Genomic DNA, 18,297 nt, shown 5'->3' with positions numbered 1-18,297 from the left:
TTCTTCCTTCCTCCTCTCCTTCCCCTTCCTTCTTCCCTTATCTTTCTCCTACTCCTGCTCTTCCCCCTTCCTACCCTCTTTCCTTCTCTTCCTCTCCCTTCCACCCTCCTCTCCCTACCTCTTTCTTCTTTCCCCCATCTTCCTTTCATTCTCTCCTTTTCTTTTTCTATTGTTGTTGGTGTATATTTCAAAACTTAGTTTATGTTTCCTTGGAATGGTATTTCCGCCAACCCAAATATAATTTGATATAATTTCTTATTCCCTTATCTTCGCTAATCTATCTGTGGGAAGTTATCATCCAGCCCTCTCCCAGAAAAATGAAATATCCTAGGAAATATTGAAAAGGCAGAATATTTCTCTGGATGTGAAAAGAAAGAAACATGCTTTAAAAGACAGAATAGTTGCCTGCCCATCCCCACTTTGTCAATAGGCCATTGAGAAGGCCAGGCTAGCCCACTTTACATAATAAAGACTTCTCCACTGCAGCTGCAGGGGGAAGGGATATTACTCAACTCTCCAAATGGCATCTGAGAACTCATCTATACCTGGATTCAAAACAGCCTAGAGAGTAGCCCCCTGCATGGCACCATGGGAGTCTGACAATCAATCAGAATACATTTCTTACACAGGAACAGGAAACAGAGAAGTGGGACTAAACAGGGTATAAAAAGCCTAGCAAGCCCCTTCCTCAGCCCTTCTCTCTTCTCCTCCATCAACATTGAAGCATGTGATCACCTTTTCTGTTCAGGGCTCAAGCCATGTGGCCCTGTCCAACAATAAACCATCTTTCCAAGCAGCCTCCATGTCTCCAGTGTCTTCTTCCCCACTTGGAGCTGAACCCAGAAGGACATTTCTTTCAACATATCCTAACTATATTCCCCCTCTTTATATCTCGCTTTTAGATATATACTTATATATTTAATATTTTCTTTTCTGTTTTCCCCTTCTCCCCCCCCCCCCCCCCGAAGGGCTTGATGCTAAAGAAATTGGAGGCACATCCATCTGATTCAGTCCCAAGCAGGGAGAAAGAAGCTGGGAAGAACACTGGAGGCTAATTGGAAAGTTGGTTTATTGAACAGAACCACAAAGACAGGGTGCAGTTCGGGTCAGCTGATCTGATAGTTGAAGGAGTGGATGGATTTTTATAGATTGCTGTGACTTTGAAGTTGGAGCTGTTCTGGGTGTGGTGGGCCTTGTGTTCTATTGTGGCTAATGGCCTTGTGTTGGACTGCTTTCTAATCCTGCCATTCTGCCTTTGTTAGATCTGCTGCAAGGAGTTTCGGAATATCCTGTCTTGAATGGATTTCTGCCTGCAGTATTTGCTTTGCTTGTGAATAGAGTCATCTAGAAACTTGCCTTCCTCTTTCAATAAGCTCTTTACTCTCTTAAGTGCTGGCATCTGCTGTGGGCTGTTAAGAAAGACTTGGGGGCTGCTTCCTGCCTCTAAAAACATGTTTCTCCATTTCCCCTCTAGGGAAATATAACATCCTGCCTTTTTAATAGTTCCTAAAATATTTTATTCTTCTAGGAGGGGCAGGGGTAGGGGGGCTTCCTACAGGTGTGAATAGCTACATCTTCAGCAAGAGAGTTAATCTTTCTCTCTCCACCCCAGGCTTTCTCAACCTTGGCCAAATTAAGATATGTGGACTGCAATTCCCAGAATTCCCCAGGGGTTGCTGGGGCTGTCTGGGAAATTCTGGGAGTTGAAGATTACACGCCATAAAGCTGCCGCAGCTGAGAAACAGATAGAGATTAGTTTCTCTTTGCAGGATGTGAAATGGTATTGCCTTGCGAGCAGCACTTTGAAAAGATTAACAGAATAATTTCTGTAATCAAAGCATTCTGAAGAGCCCATCACAAACACGTCCGTTTTGTCTGGTCCATTAGCAAGCACATTCAGAAAGGATATTTGCAGGAGGGAGCGCTTCTGGGGTAAGCTAACAGGAGTGACAGAAGACCCATCTCTGCTTCCTTGCCACCTTGGTTCCAGAATAACAGAAAAATAGAGTTGGAAGGAACCTTGGCTTGGAGGTCTTCTAGTCTAATCCTCTGATCAAATAGGAGGCCCTATACAATTTCAGACAAATGGTTGTCCAATCTCTTCCTAAAAACTTCCAGTGATGAAGCACCCACAACTTCTTGGAGGCAAGCCATTCCACTGATTAATTGTTCTCACATTCAGGAAATGTCACTTCATTCTAGGTTGCTTATCTGTTTGATTAGTTTCCATCCCTTTCTTCTTGTCCTGCATTCAGTGCTTTGGAGAATAGAACTGACCATCTCTTCTTTGTGGCAGCCCTTCAAATACTGGAAGATTGCTGTCATGTCACCCTTCTTTTCATTAAACTAGACATACCCAGTTCCTGCAACCTTTCTTCATATCTTTTAGCTTCCAGTTTCCTAATCATCTTTGTTGCTCTTCTCTGCACTCTTTCCAGAGTCTCAACATCTTTTTTACATCGTGGTGACCAAAACTGGATGCAGGATTCCAAGTGTGGTCTTATCAAAGCATTATAAAATGGTATTAACACTTCACGTGATCTTGATGCTATCCCTCTGTTTATGAAACCAAGGATTGCATTGATTTTTTTGGCAGCTGCTGCACATGACTGGCTCATATTTAAATGGTTGTCCACTAGGACTCCAAGATCCCTCTCACAGTTACTACTATTGAGCGAGGTATGGCTCATTCTACACCTGTGCATTTCTTTCTATTTCTATGTTTCCATTTCTATTATATTCCTATGCATTTGGTTTTTTCAGCCTTCCTTCCCACAACTGCAACTGAAGAGTCAAAAGCCAATCCTCGTTTCAGACTGACACTGAAGGCATCCGAAAAAGAAACTAGCCCAAAATAAAGAGAAATAACGGGAGATGGGAAAGAGAAATTTGGAGGGAGAGATACTCAAAAAATCTATTGAAAAGTGAGAAGAAAGATACAGAAGAAAAGATATAAGATATATAAAAAAAGAAAGAGAGAAGAAAATTTTAAAATAGGAGAATAATAGAATGATATGATCCAGTAGAAAGAAATATTGTTAACAAGGTAAAAATATTTTTTAATTAGAATGTGTGGGAATTATATTAAGAACCTTAAAGCTGTTGAATAATTATGTTGATTATATAAAACTTGAAATTTGAAACTTGAAGATACATATTGGTAATAGAAAATAGATGGAAAAGAAATGATAAATTGTTTATTTTTAAAGAGAAAGAAAAATTATATTGTTTGTACACGTTAAAAAACTAGAAATTGGAAAATAGGAGAAGAAAAGTAGCACGGCTAAAATTGGAAATAATGGAAATATAATGTAAAATGAATTATGTCTTTTGGAGGGAATGTTAAAGTGGGAATTCGGACAGCACTCTGTTCACAAAAGAATTTTTATTATGTAACAAAATAAATAATTTTTTTTAAAAAAGATTGAACAAATGGATCCTTTTTACAGGACTGGTACTTACATTCCACCCTTCCCTCTTCAGGGCCTGCCTGGGCAGTGACAATTTTACAGGGTATCAGTGATAACATATTGAGCAATAAATAACCAGCTGTGCAACTGGTATAAATCAGAATTGTGCAAGTTTTCAGGGATTGTAACATTATAAAATCATTGATTCTTTCAATCTGCTGAAAAAAAAATTGTAGGTTTGTTATTTCCGGGTATTCCCTAACTTGCAGAACTCTTTCCTAAACACATAAATAGCTTCTCTTCTATATTTCCTTGAGATGCTCATAAATTTCCCCAATGTTCCTTTTAAAAAATGCCTTCTAAAAAAATATATATAAACACATCAAAGGCAAACATTTTTCCATTCAATGTTTGGAAGCATGTTTAAATTTCTGGAGGCTCATCTTCCAAATAAATAATGTGTGAGGCTCTGGGTGTATTTTGATCTCACGAATAAGAGGGGCCGAAGGATTGTGAGGAGTGTCCTGTCCAGTGGTGAAATTCATTTTTTTTTACTCCTGGTCCTGTGGGTATGGCTTTGAGGGCGTGGCAGGGGAAGGATACTGCAAAATCTCCATCCCCACCCCACTCAGGGGTCAGCCAGAGGTGGCATTTGCCGGTTCTCTGAACTACTCAAAATATCCACTACCAGTTCTCCAGAACCTGTCAGAACCTGCTGAATTTCACCCTTGATCCTGCCCCATCAATTTGCTCCCATGGAAATTAGAATTAGAATAACAGAATTTGAACTTAAAGGTCTTCTAGTCCAACCCCCTGCTTAGGCAGGAAACCCTACACCACTTCAGACAAATGGTTATCCAACATCTTCTTAAAAACTTCCAGTGTTGGAGCATTCACAACTTCTGGAGGCAACTTCTGTTCCACTGATTAATTGTTCTAACAGCCGGGAAACTTCTCCTTAGTTCTAGGTTGCTTCTCTCCTTGATCAGTTTCTATCCATTGTTCCTTGTCTGGCCTTCAGGTGCCTTGGAAAATAGCTTGACCCCCTCCTCTGTGTGGCAGCCCCACAAGTATTGGAAGACTGCTCTCCTGTCTCCCCTGGTCCTTCTCTTCACTAGACTAGCCAGGCCCAGTTCCTGCAACCGTTCTTCATATGTTTTAGTCTCCTAATCATCTTTGTTGCTCTTCTCTTTTGAAGAAAATCTATGGAAGAGTTCCAGCTTGGCCCTCAGAATCAACAACCTTGAGCCACCTTCTGTTTTGGCTGTTGTGAAAACCTCCCGAAGATAGAGGAGAAGGACGGAGCAACAACAAGTTGGTTCTGAAAGAAAGTAGAAGAAAATGCTTTCCCTGACGTGGCTGTTTTGCAGCTGTTCCTCCTCCTTTTCCCCTCCTCTCTGGCATCCGGACTTCTTTGCAGAAATCTGTGTTTTCCTAGACGGAGGAGCTTTCAAGAGCTCTCACTAAATCTCAGGGTGTCCCAGTGAGATCATCCCCCACCCCTCTGGGTGCCTGTTGTGGCCCACGGAAAAAAGCTGCCAGGAAGACAGACTGAAGGAAACAAGCATTGCTCTTGTGGAGCTCGATGTTATCCTTCCATCCCTCCATAAAAAGATCTTCCTGAACATCCATCAAACCAGAGGTGCGTTTGTCCATTTTTAATGTTGTTTTAAACTCTGCCTTTAAGGGTTGCTCAGACCTCTTCTCCCGCTTCTGTTTTTCTACTTTATTCTCAGGCTGCTTGAAAATTTCTTTCAAATTCCTCTTGGCTGGATTTTTCCCCACTTGTTTCATTGTGCAGGTGGTGAAGAGATCTACTGCTGGGAATGTCTGTGGTCATGGTTGTCCCCAAAGTGCTTTTTCAAAAGGCAACTGGACTTTCCTGGTTTTTCTTTGAAGATGTTTCGCTTCTTGTTGGAGAAGCTTCTTCAGAAAGCTCTGAAATCACTTAAAAAGCAAATATCATTAGTGGAAACCGAGGAAGCTTCTTGGATAAGAAGCTAAATGTCTTCAAGCAAAAACAAAGAAAGTCCTTTTGAAAAAGCGCCTCTGGGACTACAGGTAGCCCTTGACGGTTCATTTAGTGACCATTCAAAGTTATAATAGCCCTGGAAAAAGTGACATGACCATTTTTCACAGTTATGACCTTTGCGGCTTCCCCATGGTCACATGATCAAAATTCAGAGGTTTGGCAGCTGGTTTATATTTATGACTTCAGACGTTGTGGGAGCTTCATCACTGGAGGCTTTCAAGAAGAGACTGGACTGCCATCTGTCAGAAATGCGGTAGGGTCTGCTTGGGCGGGGTTGGGCTAGATGACCTACAAGGTCCCTTCCAACTCTGTTAATCTGTATCTGATGGTTCCAGAGTCCTGGGATCATGGAATCCATTTTGCAGTCTTCAGACAAACAAGAGTCAATAGGGAAGCCAGATTCGTTTAACAACCAGCTTACTAACAACAAATGTAATAATTTACTTAACAGTTGTGACAAGAAAAGTTGTAAAATGGGACAAAACTCACTGAAAAAATAGAATAAAATAGAATTAGGGTAGGGTAGAGTAGAGTAGAATAGAATTCTTTATTGGCCGAGTGTGATTTGACACACAAGGAATTTATCTTGGTGCTCTCAGTGAAATGTTTCACTTAGCTACATAAACTTTGGGTTCAATTGTGGTCATAAGTCAAGGACTATCTGTACTGCTGTTAATATTTCCAGTCACACATTTTTCTATTATTCTGAGTAGCAGAAAAACTTCAGAGTTTGAATTATAATGAACTAACTAAACTAACCAACTTGCAACAAGCAAGCAAGCAACTTCTTCCTATGAAATTGTGGGAAGCTAGGAACTCCATATCACCAGAGAGATGTTTCTCTAGTTAATAGCAGGACATCTGCAGGCTTGGCCAGTGAGCAATTCACTTAGAGGCAGTACATCAGATTATCCCCAGAGTAATTTCCCTGAAATTCTCTTTTTCTTTGAAAAGAAAAGAAAACAAAGAAAACAAATTGATTGACTGGTTTAGAAAGAACGCAGAGAGAGATATTTGTGCTTTGTGTTCAGTGTTTATGTCCCATATGTATATAATTTGAAAGGAGAGCACCGAAATAGGAAGGGCAGGAAGACATTGCTCCTTTTCAACATCTGCTTTCAAACAACTGGAATGAATCAAGCCGGAAAAGTCAAGCAGGAGGGAATGTCATGATTAGGAGGTCTGGGCTGGCCTGACTTTTAGGCAAAATAAAACATACACTTTGAATTCTGAGGTGGATCAATGTTCAATGCTTCTATTTTTTTCAGTAATAACTTTGGATACCGACTGTATCCATCGTAAGTGACTTTTTTAAAAAGCCCATTGTAAGTTTGAATGGCCATTAAATGACTGGTGGCAAGTTGAAAACTATCTGATTTTTTTTGTTTTTTCCCAATGCTTCCCTCAGTGTATTCAGAATAACAGAGCAGGAAGGGACCTTGGAGGTCTTCTAGCCCAGCCCTCTGCTCAAGCAGAAGAACCTATATCACTTCAGATAAGTGACTGTCCAGTCTCTTCTTAAAAACCTCCAGTGATGGAGCACCCACAACTTCTGAAGGCAAGCTGTTCCACTGGTTAACTGTCCTCACTGTGAGGAAGTTTCTCCTTAATTCCAGGTTGCTTTTCTCTTTGGTTAGTTTCCACCCATTGTTTCTTGTCCTGCCCTCTGATGCTTTAGAGAATAATTTGACCCCCTCTTCTTTGTGGCAGCCCCTCAAATACTGGAATACTGCTATCTTGTCACCCCAATTCTTATTTTCTTTAGAGTAACCAAGCCCAGATCCTGCAGCTGTTCTTTGTACGTTTTAGTCTCCAGGACTTTGATCATCTTAGTTGCTCTTCTCTGAAGTTTGTCCAACAACAACTTTTTTGTAGTGTGGTGACCAAAATTGGTTGCAGCATTCCAGGTGTGGTCTTACTAGGGTTTTATAAAGCAATGATATAAAAGTCTTCTAGTCCAACCTCCTGCTCAAGCAGGAGACCTTATATCAGGAGTGTCCAAACTTGGGAACTTTAAGACTTGTGGACTTCAACTCCCAGAATTCCCCAGCCAGCATCTTAAAGTTCCCAAGTTTTAACACCCCTTCCCTCTGCCATTCCAGATAAGTGGTTATCCAGTCTCTTCTTAAAAACCTCCAGTGATGAAGCATCCACACCCTCTGGTGGCAAGCTGTTCCGCTGGATGATTGCTCTCAGTGTTAGGAAGTTTCTCCACAATTCCAGGTTACTTCTCTCCTTGGTTAATATTCCAAAGGCAGATGGGCTCTTTACTTCTAGAAAGATCACCCGTCCCGAGGTTTTGGTCCTTCAAAATTGACTCAGTCCTCTGAACTGAATTGCAGATGTGCCCCTGTCTATCCCTGGGGTTAGCATGGTGAAGCTGACCCTTTCCTTTTTGCAAGGGCATTGCGAAGGACACACTTCTAAAAGGCATTTATTATGTTGCCCTGAACATCTTGAATTTTTTTTAACCCTCTGTTGTTGCCTAGCATGACTTCAATCTAATTGCAGTCATTGATCAAAAATCCAATATAGTAAACACAATCTAAAATGTTTTCAAACATTCAAAAGAGTTTTCCTCCTAGAAGCAAAATTGCTTTTTGGGGCTGTTTTCTGGCTTGGAGAGAAAAGCCATTTTCAAGGCCTTCTCTGTTTTTATTTTTAAATTCTCCTTGCCAGCCAGTTTTGTGATCCTTGATGTTGTCTGTATGGGGTTATTGTGTGCACCATCAATCTTACGTGGGTCTTAAAAAACTTGGCTGCCCCAAACTCTTGTTTTTAACTCCAAAATCCAGGCCATTTGAACCTATAGTAACATGTTTACAGGTGATCCTCGACTTATAACCATTTGTGTAGTGACTATTCAGAGTCACAATGGTATTTTAAAAAATGACTTTCAACCTGTCTATCTGCACACTTACAACCAATCAGCATCCCCACGATGTGACCAGAAGTGAAAGTTTGGCAACCGGCAGCATCCCAGGTCACTGGAGACTAAAACATATGAAGAACGGTTGCAGGAAATGGGTATGTTTAGTTTAAGAGAAAGAAGGACTAGGGGAGACATGATAGCAGTGTTCCAATATCTCAGGGGTTGCCACAAAGAAGAGGGAGTCAAGCTTTTCTACAAAGCACCAGAAGGCAGGATAAGAACCAATGGGTGGAAACTAATCAAGGAGAGAAGCAACTTAGAAGTAAGGAGAAATTTCCTGACAGTTAGAACAATTAATCAGTGGAACAACTTGCCTTCAGAAGTTGTGGGTGCTCCATCACTGGAAGTTTTTAAATAAGAGATTGGATAATCATGTGTCTGATCTCCTGCCTAAGCAGGGGGTTGGATTAGAAGACATCCAAGGTACCTTCCAACTATTCTATTCTATTCTATTCCATTCTATTCTATTATTTCCATTCCAATTCCATTCCATTCCATTCCATTCCATTCCATTCTATTCTATTCTTTCCATTCCAATTCCAATTCCAATTCCAATTCCAATTCCATTCCATTCCATTCTACTCTACTCCACCACTCCACTCCATTCATTTCTATTTGTGCTCCTATATGTGATGTGGTCTGTTAAAACTCTGGGCAGGTATTTATACTTTACCTCGTCTAAGTAGCTTAGTTGAAGGTTTTATTTTGCTTTGCTGAATATTTAAAGGCAATGAAGAATATTACATGATCACGTCGACGTCTAAGCATTGTTTCTGCTGAGCATGATTTGGCCCCTTGTTTTCCTTTCTGCAATCCAAGGTTGTGGCTGCACATTCTTGTGCTACTAGAACAAATGCTATTTCTTTTCCACACCACTTCAACCTACTTTCCTCTTGTGTGCTGTCATTATAATCAAAACACAAATTGTTCGGGGTTGAAGGGAAAAGCTCCTCTCATGCTCCTCTAATACAACCTGATTCAAATAAGTCCCGTTTTTAAATAAACTATATGAAATTGTATTATGGTATGATTTTATATTACATTGCTAAATGGAACTGGGATGTTTGATTCTTTTTGCCATTCTCTTAAAAGGAATTCAGAACAAAACAGAAAATGGATTTTTGTGGAGGAAAAGTCTCTTTTTCAACAGCTTCCTTTATTCTGCATCAATTTGTTACTTTCTATCAACCTGAAAAGAAAATGGGATGGGGTGGGGAGGGAAAAGAATTAGAGATTAGAAGGTTTGCTTTAATTTCCAAGGAGAGACATTTTCTAAATTGTCCTAGGAGGAATACAGGTAGTCCTCAACTAACAACCACAATTGAGCCCAATTTTTTGTTGCTAAGTGAGACATATGGTAAGTGAGTTTTTCCCCATTTTAAGACCCATTTTGCTGCCGTTGTTAAGTGAATCACTGCAGTTGAAAAGTTAGTAACCTGGTTGTTAAGTGCATCTGGCTTCCCCATTGACTTTATTTGTCAGAAGGTCACAAAAGGGGATCACGAGACCCTGGGACACTGTAACGGTCATAAGTATGAGCCAGTTGTCAATCATCTGAAATTTGATCACATGTTCATGGGGACGCTACAATAGTTGGAACTGTGAAAAACGTTCTTAAGCCAGCTGGGAAGTTCTAAATGGTGAGAATAGAATAGAACAGAACAGAATAGAATATAAGAATAATGTAATGAAGAATTAGAGAATAGAGTAGAATAGAATAGAAAATTATGAAATGAAGAATTAGAGAAAAGAAGAGACAGAGTAGAATAGAAGAATAATGGAATGAAGAATTAGAAAATAGAGAATAGAGTAGAATAGCATAGCATAGCATAGCATAGCATAGCAGAGCATAGCATAGCATAGCAGAGCACAGAACAGAACAGAACAGAACAGAACAAACAGGAAGGGACCTTGGCTTGGAGGTCTTCTACTCCAATCTCCTGCTCAGGCAGGAAACCCTATGGATAACTGCAATGCCACTTCCTAGCCCCTGGGGACACTACTGCTGACATACGGCTGAAGAGTCCACAGGTAGTCCTCTTTTAGTGACAATTCAAAGTTACAACGGCACTGAAAAAAGTAACTTAGGACCCTTTTTCACACTTACAAGCATCCCAGCATGGTTACATGATCAAAATTCAGACACTCGGCAACTGACTCATATTTATGTCCCAGGATTATGTGATCACTTTTTGTAAGCTTCTGATGAGCAAAATAAACAGGGAAGTCAGATTCACTTAACAGTCATATTGCTAATTTAACAACTGCAGTGATTCACTTAACAAATGCGGCAAGAAAGTTTGTAAAATGGGGCAAAACGTAAAATGGGGCAAAATGTAAAATGGGGCAAAACTGAGCCGAGGTGGCGACGTGGTCTAACCACTATGCCACCTCCGCTCAGTTTTGCCCCACCTGTAGTGCAGCACTGCAGTTCAGCAGTTCAAATCTCACCGGCTCAAGGTTGACTCAGCCATCCATCCTTCCAAGGTGGGTAAAATGAGGACCCAGATTGTTGGGGGCAAAAGGCTGATTCTGTAAACTGCTTAGAGAGGGCTGTAAAAGCTCTGTGAAGGGGTATATAAGTCTAAGTGCTATTGCTATTCCTTCCTCCCTCCCTCCCTCCCTCCCAACCTCCCTCCCTCCTTCCCAACCTCCCTCCCTCCCAACCTCCCTTTCTCCCTTCCCACCCAGTGGTTAGAATGCAGTATTGCAAGCTAACTCTGCCTACTGCCAGCAGTTCGATCCTGACCAACAGGCTCAAGGTTGACTCAGCCATCCATCCTTCCGAGATGGGTAAAATGAGGACCCAGATTGTTGGGACCAAGAGGCTGACTCTGTAAACCGCTTAGAGAGAGCTGTAAAGTACCGTGAAGCGGTATATGTCTAAGTGGTATTTCTATTGCTAAAATCTCTTAACTAATGTCTCGCTTAGCAACAGAAATTCTAGGGTCAGTTGTAGTCGCTAGTCAAGGAGTTCCTGTATCTTTCTCCTACTAGGCTATCAGGTTGGCAGGAAACAGCAGCACACCTTTCTCCCCCCTGACTCTGTGAAATTTTTTAATGGGGCAGATATTTCTAAAAGAGCAGCTGTCAGGGTTCCAAATAACACCCAAAAGTAGTAGAGTCCAAGGCAAAGTATTGTTCAAAGTTTCAATTTATTAAGAGAGCCATGTTGGCACATCTGGGAAAACCTGAATCTGAAAGCTTCCCGGTTTTCCCCACCCAGTTGAAAGTTCAAGACCTTGCCCCCCCTCCCCCGTAAGTCTATCCCATGGTCCAATCTCCCACTGCCATGCTGGCAGCTTCCACCCATCCAGTTCCGGTCAGGTGCAGAGACAAAGGATGACCTTGGCTTTCTAGAAATAATTTTGTTATGGCTACATAGTATGCCACTCCTTACAATCCCCCCTCCTATTTTCCCACAATAGAAAATGCATAGCAGACTAATAGAAAGTGTGGCAAGCCAAAGATCCAAAAGAAAAGATCGCTGCAGGCGTGACAGCAGCTGAGTTTCCTTTTTAAAACCACTTACCCATCTCTTCTTTGGTCAGTTAAAGATGCATCCCACCTTTCTCCTGCTCTTGGTGTGTTTTCTGCATGCCAGCAGTCTTCCGGGTGAAAAGGCACCCCCAAAGAAGAGGGCCGGGAGGCCTCCACCGTGTGTAAGATGCTGCGGGCAGGACGAGCAGCCGGCCTCCATCACTGCTTCCCGATTCGCACGGATGACCACCGACTCTCGTTATGCGACCCCTAAGATCCATCCCACCATTGATATCCACATCTTAAAAGGCAAGCAATCTCTTTTGATATATTTCCCCTGCACCCTCCATTTCTCCAAAGCTCTGATCTGGATCTCTTCTTGTGTCACATAAACCAGATAGGAAACACCGTGTCGTGCACGACAGTCAGGAAACTCTGATGGTCCAAATGTACATAAGGGTTTATTGCAAGCTCTCTATAAGAATCTGAAGTGTTGATGGTCCAAGCCATTTGACAATAGATAAGAGTCAAATGGAATCCAAGGATGGCTGGACTTAGATCTCTTGTGGGTGCCAAGGGACTCAAGAGTGATGATGTGTTTGACCCCTCCAGTGGTGGGTTCCTCTCCCCGTAGCTACCGGTAAGCTACTCACGGGGCCGAGTGTCCTGTTCGTGCATGCGCGCCATGCATGCATGTGCACTCCACCGCCCCTGCAACATCCAGCTGCTTGTTGGCAGTCATGCAGGTGCCGCACGCTGTTCACGCGTGTGCAATTGGCTGGTTGCTTTAAAAACTGGTATACAACATGAGCGAGTGGGTGGGCCAAATGGGCCACTGGACCGGTACGCTATTAGCTGCTCCTGGCTACTACCAGTATGGCTGTACTGGGCTGTACCGGCTGGAACCCACCACTGGATCCCTCCCTTGAACTCAGGCTCATCACCTACATACAGCCACGCAGGCTACTTCCACTTTATTGTAAAGCTACATTTCAGAATCATGCCAGTCTGAAAGTACAATTATTTCACTGTCACTTTTATGGCCCATTAACTCAGGGACAGCACCACCCATCATCCAGCTGTTTCTTATCAGAACATTCTCCGAGCAGTATATCTCTTCACCTGATTTCCCAAGGCCATTCTCATGCAGGATCACAGACTGCAATGAAGTGGTACAGATTAATCACGTTGAAAAATCCCTATTAATAGGATTAGGTGAACATGACAATTCTTGCATTTTCTTATGTTTGCAAATGTGTTCCCTTCGGCTTTCCCTACTTTTTAAGTTGGGCCAGTCACATGACATGATGTCCTACCTTACAGCTGTCATGACTGTATAACCTGGAGTCAAGGACTACCTGTTTGAATATCTTCCTGGCTTCCCATCCTTCCATTCAGGAGAGATACTAGGAAAGGAGTTCTCCATTGGAGTCTTTGCTCAGCAGGGCATTTAGACCACAAGGCTATTGTGGCCTGTCGGCTGCCAGCAGAGCTACCAGCAGAGTCAGATGAGGAGAGGGGGAGGGGATGCCTGGGCTGGCTTCAGAGTCTTTGGAAGGCTCTGATGAGGAAGCAGAAGCAGGTGGAGAGCCAGGGCCTTCTGTCTGCCCCCAGGTGGAGAGGCAACTATCTTCGGGGCCTGAGCTGAATGAGGGGGAGGAACAGATGGGACCCATCCCAGATGCAGGTATGCACAGAGAGAAGAGGAGAGCAACGGAAGGCAATAATCTGGCTCTGAGCGAAAAGAAGTTGTAGATGCTAGCCACCCCCTCTCTGGCTGAGAAATAAATAGGAGAGGTTTGGGAGTGGCCAGTTGTCTGTTTTCCAGTATACATCAATCAAGTCTGATTCCTTTGCCAGAAAAAGGTTTGTCAGGACTAATTGCTCTGTATTTGAGGTGCCAACTGAGTCTCCCTACTGTTGTGGCCAACCAGCAGCCAGCAGAGCTGGTGGCAGACTCAGACAGTGAGGAGGTGGGGTGGGGGTGGGAACATGGGCCAGTCCTGGAGTCTGGGGAAGGCTTGGATACGTTGGAGGCAGAGAGGGGGGCAGGGCTATCCAGCAGTTACCAGCTGCCTTCAGAGTCAGATATCAGTTGGGCAGAAGAACAGCTGGAGCCTGTTCCCAGTGTGCGCATGCACAGAGTTGCCACACGAAGGGAACAGCTAAGGAACAGGGGTCGACTTGGGAGTAAGGCCATAGGTGGATGGTGAATCGCCCCTCCCATAAGGAATAAAGAGGAGCGAAATGGGAGTGGAGTTTGCAGGAGGCAATTAGTCCAGTTCATTAGGGCGAAGATCTGTTCCTGACTTCTTGCCAAGTAATTGCTGCTACTGCTTGGCGTTTGGGAGATATTGGCCTGGCAGCTCTCCAAGCCTGATAAAAGTCTGTAGTTGTGAAACTTCATGAAAGACTATTTGCCGGGACTTTGATGGAGAGGAATTCCCTTTAATCTAAATAAAAGGGGTTTTATTGGGACGAGGAGTTGGCTTCATGCTCTTGGGAAGCCTCGGTCAGAACACCGACTGGGAAAGAACAGGGAGTGAATTTGCCTCAGCCAGTGTGAACAAGCACTTACTGTTTCTGCTTGGCTTAATCATTGAAGGACTTTTTAAATCTTGAGTTCTCATGTGAATAATGAACATGTGGACTTTCATTTGTGACTAATTGGTATTGTCTATCCAATGTGGATAAAGACTGTTCATGCCCTGTTTTAAGAAAAAAGGGGTTTGTTTTACTCATAAGTGGTTTCTCATTGCTTGCAAAGGCTAGGTCAGAACAAAGACCTCCAAGGTCCTTTCCAGCCCTCTAGCTCTATGACTGAGAAACATCTTCTCTATCATGTCCAGCTCTTAAATCAGCCCAAAATAACCCAACAAAGAAAGCAAAATCCCTACTCCCACAGCGCCCTCTTTGGCAGGAAAAGAGAACTGGGAAAAAAAAGGGCAGGGCAGTGTTTCACACCACCTAAATTTGTGACACTTTATTCCTCCTTGTCTCCCTAGGAGAAAAAGGTGAGATGGGGGAACGAGGACTTGCAGGGCTCGAAGGCAAATCAGGTGAGCCAGGCCTGCAGGGATCCCATGGCCAGAAAGGAGAAAAGGGTCAGGTGGGCCCCACCGGCCATTCCTGCAAGCAGCATTACGCGGCCTTTTCGATCGGACGTAGCAAACCCCTCCACAGTTTGGATTACTACCAGCGGGTCACTTTTGACACAGAGTTTGTCAACCTCTACAAGCATTTCAACATGTTTACGGGAAGCTTCTTCTGCTACGTCCCCGGGATCTACTTCTTCAACCTGAATGTCCACACCTGGAACTACAAGGAGACCTACCTGCACATCATGAAGAATGAAGATCAAGTGGCCATCCTCTACTCTCAGCCCAGCGAGAGGAGCATCATGCAGAGCCAAAGTCTCATGCTGGACCTCCTGGAAGGAGACGAGGTCTGGGTACGAATGTTCAAGCGGGAGCGGGAGAACGCAATCTACAGTGAGGAATCAGATATCTATATTATCTTCAATGGCCACCTAATTAAGCCAGCTGTAGAAGGAACTCCAGGCCAAGGCTAACGTAGCAGAGGTGGCCCGTCTGTTCGTCAAATGGTGCTTTTCCATGGTCTGCAGCAACAGAGCTTCTTGCCTTGTCCGGGGGGGGGGGGGTGTCTATGGCTACTCATCATGGCCAACTCGCCACAACCCACATGCCACAGCCAACTTACCATGGCCAATTCGACACGGCCAACTTGACACAGCCAACTTGCCATGGCCAACTCATCCCAGCCAACTCATCACGGCCAACTCACCACAGCCAACTTACCACGGCCAACTCACCCTAGCCAACTCACCATGGCCAATTCACTATGGCCAACTTGTCATGGCCAACTTGTCATGGCCAACCTGTCATGGCCAACTCACCATGGCCAACTCACCATGGCCAACTTGCTGCGGGAAAACTCGCTGCAGGACAAGAGTTACATGAATATCAAAGAAATGGTGGAATAAAACAATTAATAATTAAATTATTAATATATTTAAAAATAATTAAATTGAATTGTTGAATTGTCCTGCAGTGAGTTATCCTGTGCTGACTTGGCCAGGGTGAGTTGTTCTCTTCTGTGCCCAGGGCCCCAATGGCACTAATTTATAAATAGGTGCTACTAGGCTTATGATTCTTCCAGTGTTGTGATGGAGACACAATCTCAGATCTTTGGGATCCTCTGGGTAGTTCTCACAAAACTAAGACCAGTTTGAAAAGACTTCTTGACCAGAAGACAAATGAGTAAGGTTGATCACCATCCCCACTGCTCGAAGGACTCCATCCATCACTTCTTGGAATACTTGACCATCTTTTGAGGCAGAGGACACGCTTCAAAGAGAAGAGGGGGGAATCCAAAATACAAAGATGACATTGTCTAGAGTGCAGCCATGTGCCATTTTATTTCCTAAGAATACTTCTTGGCTTCCTGTGGGTGCAGAGACATCCTTGGGAATCAGAATGATGGCAAAGATAGTATGTATGATAAACTTAGTCCTCAATTTATGACCAGTCATATACGGGCTATTTGAATAGCAGACTTGTTAGAGTTGGAAAGGACCTGGGAGGACTTCTAGTCCAACCCCCTGCCCAAGCAGGAGACCCTACACCATTTCTGACAGATCCAATCTCTTCTTCAAAGCCTGCAGTGATGAAGCTCCCACAACTTCTGGAGACAGGCCTTTCCACTGGTTAATTGTTCTCATTGTTAGGAAATTTCTCCTTAGTTCTAGGCTGCTTCTCTCCTTGATTAGTTCTCATCCATCATTTGTTGTCCTGCCTTCAGGTGCTTTGGAGAATAGAATACAGAATAACTGAATTGGAAGAGACCTTGGAGGTCTTCTAGGCCTAATGTGTGCTCTCTCTTTGTTCATGAACTGGGTTTGTAATCAATATTATTGAACAGGGATTATTGAGGTGCTTAAAAATAATAAAGAAGGATATCCTATGAGAAACGTGTTCTTTCTCATTTCTTTCTCCTCTATTTCCTTTTGTGCTTTTAACATTTTCCCCTTTCTGTTAGGTATATTAAAAGAGTGGTGGTCAGTCTCTTTTCATCTAAGGATCTCCTTTTGTGATGTCCAACTGGGAGAAAAGTGTATTAATAAAGTCATAATTACATCTACGCTACAAAGATTATTTGATGATGGATTGAATCAGTGCTGTGGCAAAATTAAATTAGAGGTTAATTTAGTTTTGGTCTCCCTTAGAATATAGAATTGCACAGCGGGAAGGAACCTCAGAGGTCTTCTAGTCCAACTCCTGCTCAAGGCAGGAGACTTCATACCTTCAAACTCATCCCTACTCACAGAACACAGAATTACAGATTGGAAGGGACCTTGGAGGTCTTCTAGTCCAACCCCCTGATCAAGCAGGAGACCCTACACCAGAGATGGTGAACTTTTTTGGCACTGAGTGCCCAAACCGGAATGCACATGCATGCATGCGCTGGCCAGCTAGTGCAGATACTCGGTGGCCAGTTGGTTTTTGTGTGTGCTGAAGCTCCAGAAACCCGAAGACCAGCTGGCTGGCGCACACGTGCCTGGTTTTTGGCTGTTTTCTGACCATTTTCAGACTTTTTTCCTGGCCATTTGCAGACTGTTTTCAGGCCATTATTTGGATCAAAAATGGCCAGGAAAACAGCCTGTTTTTTGGGCATTTTCCAGGCTGTTTTCAGGCCATTTTCCGGCGCTCTGGCATCCCTGAAGACTATGCACAACAGAAACCAGGAGAGCAGCTAGTGACGGCATGGCTGCCCACAGAGAGGGCTCTGCATGTCAGCTCTAGCATGCGTGCCATAGGTTCGCCATCACTGCCCTATACCATTCCAGAGAAATCGTTGTCCAATCTCTTCTTAAAAGCCTCCACTGTTGGAGCACACACAGCTTCTGGAGGCAAGTTGTTCCACTGATTAATCGTTCTCACTATTAGGAAATTTCTCCTTAGTCCTAGGCTGCGTCTCTCCTTGATTAGTTTCTACCCATTGCTCTCAGGTGCTTTGGAGAATAGCTTGACCCCCCTCTTTTGGGGGGCAGCCCCTTTAAATATTGGAACACTGCTATTGTATCACCCCTAGTCCTCCTTTCCATTACTCTTTTATTGATACCTGATTTATAGTAATGGAACCACAAAAGTGGCTGGAAGTGGAAATGCAGTCCATAAATGGAGAAGAATCCAAAAGAAAACATTGAACTGATGACCTTCAGCCTTTGCCTGAATAAACCCCATGAATGGAGCTCTTACACCATCCCCAATAACTGCTAAATGACATTTGTCTTCAAAGTGAGCCAGAATTTGTCTTTCTTTCTTTTAAGATCTCCACTTTGTGAGACATCCCAGAACATACTATGGTCTTCTGTGCAATCCCACCATCTTGGACAAATGCTATAATTTCCCTCCTCAATTGTC

The 18,297-nt window shown here is 43.3% G+C and overlaps 1 protein-coding gene across 1 annotated transcript; it reads left to right on the top strand.

The window, feature by feature from the left end:
• The first annotated feature begins 11,687 nt into the window (after nt 1-11,687).
• On the top strand, nt 11,688-16,815 carry LOC106538831 (complement C1q tumor necrosis factor-related protein 8). The gene is made up of 2 exons (XM_014053457.2): nt 11,688-12,163; nt 14,860-16,815. Exons 1-2 carry the CDS (start codon nt 11,932-11,934, stop codon nt 15,423-15,425), a joined length of 798 nt encoding a protein of 265 aa, XP_013908932.2. The 5' UTR covers nt 11,688-11,931; the 3' UTR covers nt 15,426-16,815.
• The last annotated feature ends 1,482 nt before the right edge of the window (nt 16,816-18,297 follow it).

This window comes from Thamnophis sirtalis, unplaced genomic scaffold (genome assembly GCF_051295495.1).
Source record: "Thamnophis sirtalis isolate CommonGarterSnake01/CBP01778 unplaced genomic scaffold, rThaSir2_p1.2 scaffold_14, whole genome shotgun sequence".
Lineage (NCBI taxonomy): Eukaryota > Metazoa > Chordata > Lepidosauria > Squamata > Natricidae > Thamnophis > Thamnophis sirtalis.
This window is presented reverse-complemented; position numbering and strand designations above follow the sequence as displayed.

Coding starts and splice junctions, on each gene's coding strand:
- LOC106538831 (XM_014053457.2), top strand. CDS start 11,932: ATGCATCCCACCTTTCTCCTGCTCTTGGTGTGTTTTCTGCATGCCAGC. Junction 12,164..14,859: donor TGATATCCACATCTTAAAAG/GCAAGCAATCTC, acceptor TTGTCTCCCTAG/GAGAAAAAGGTGAGATGGGG.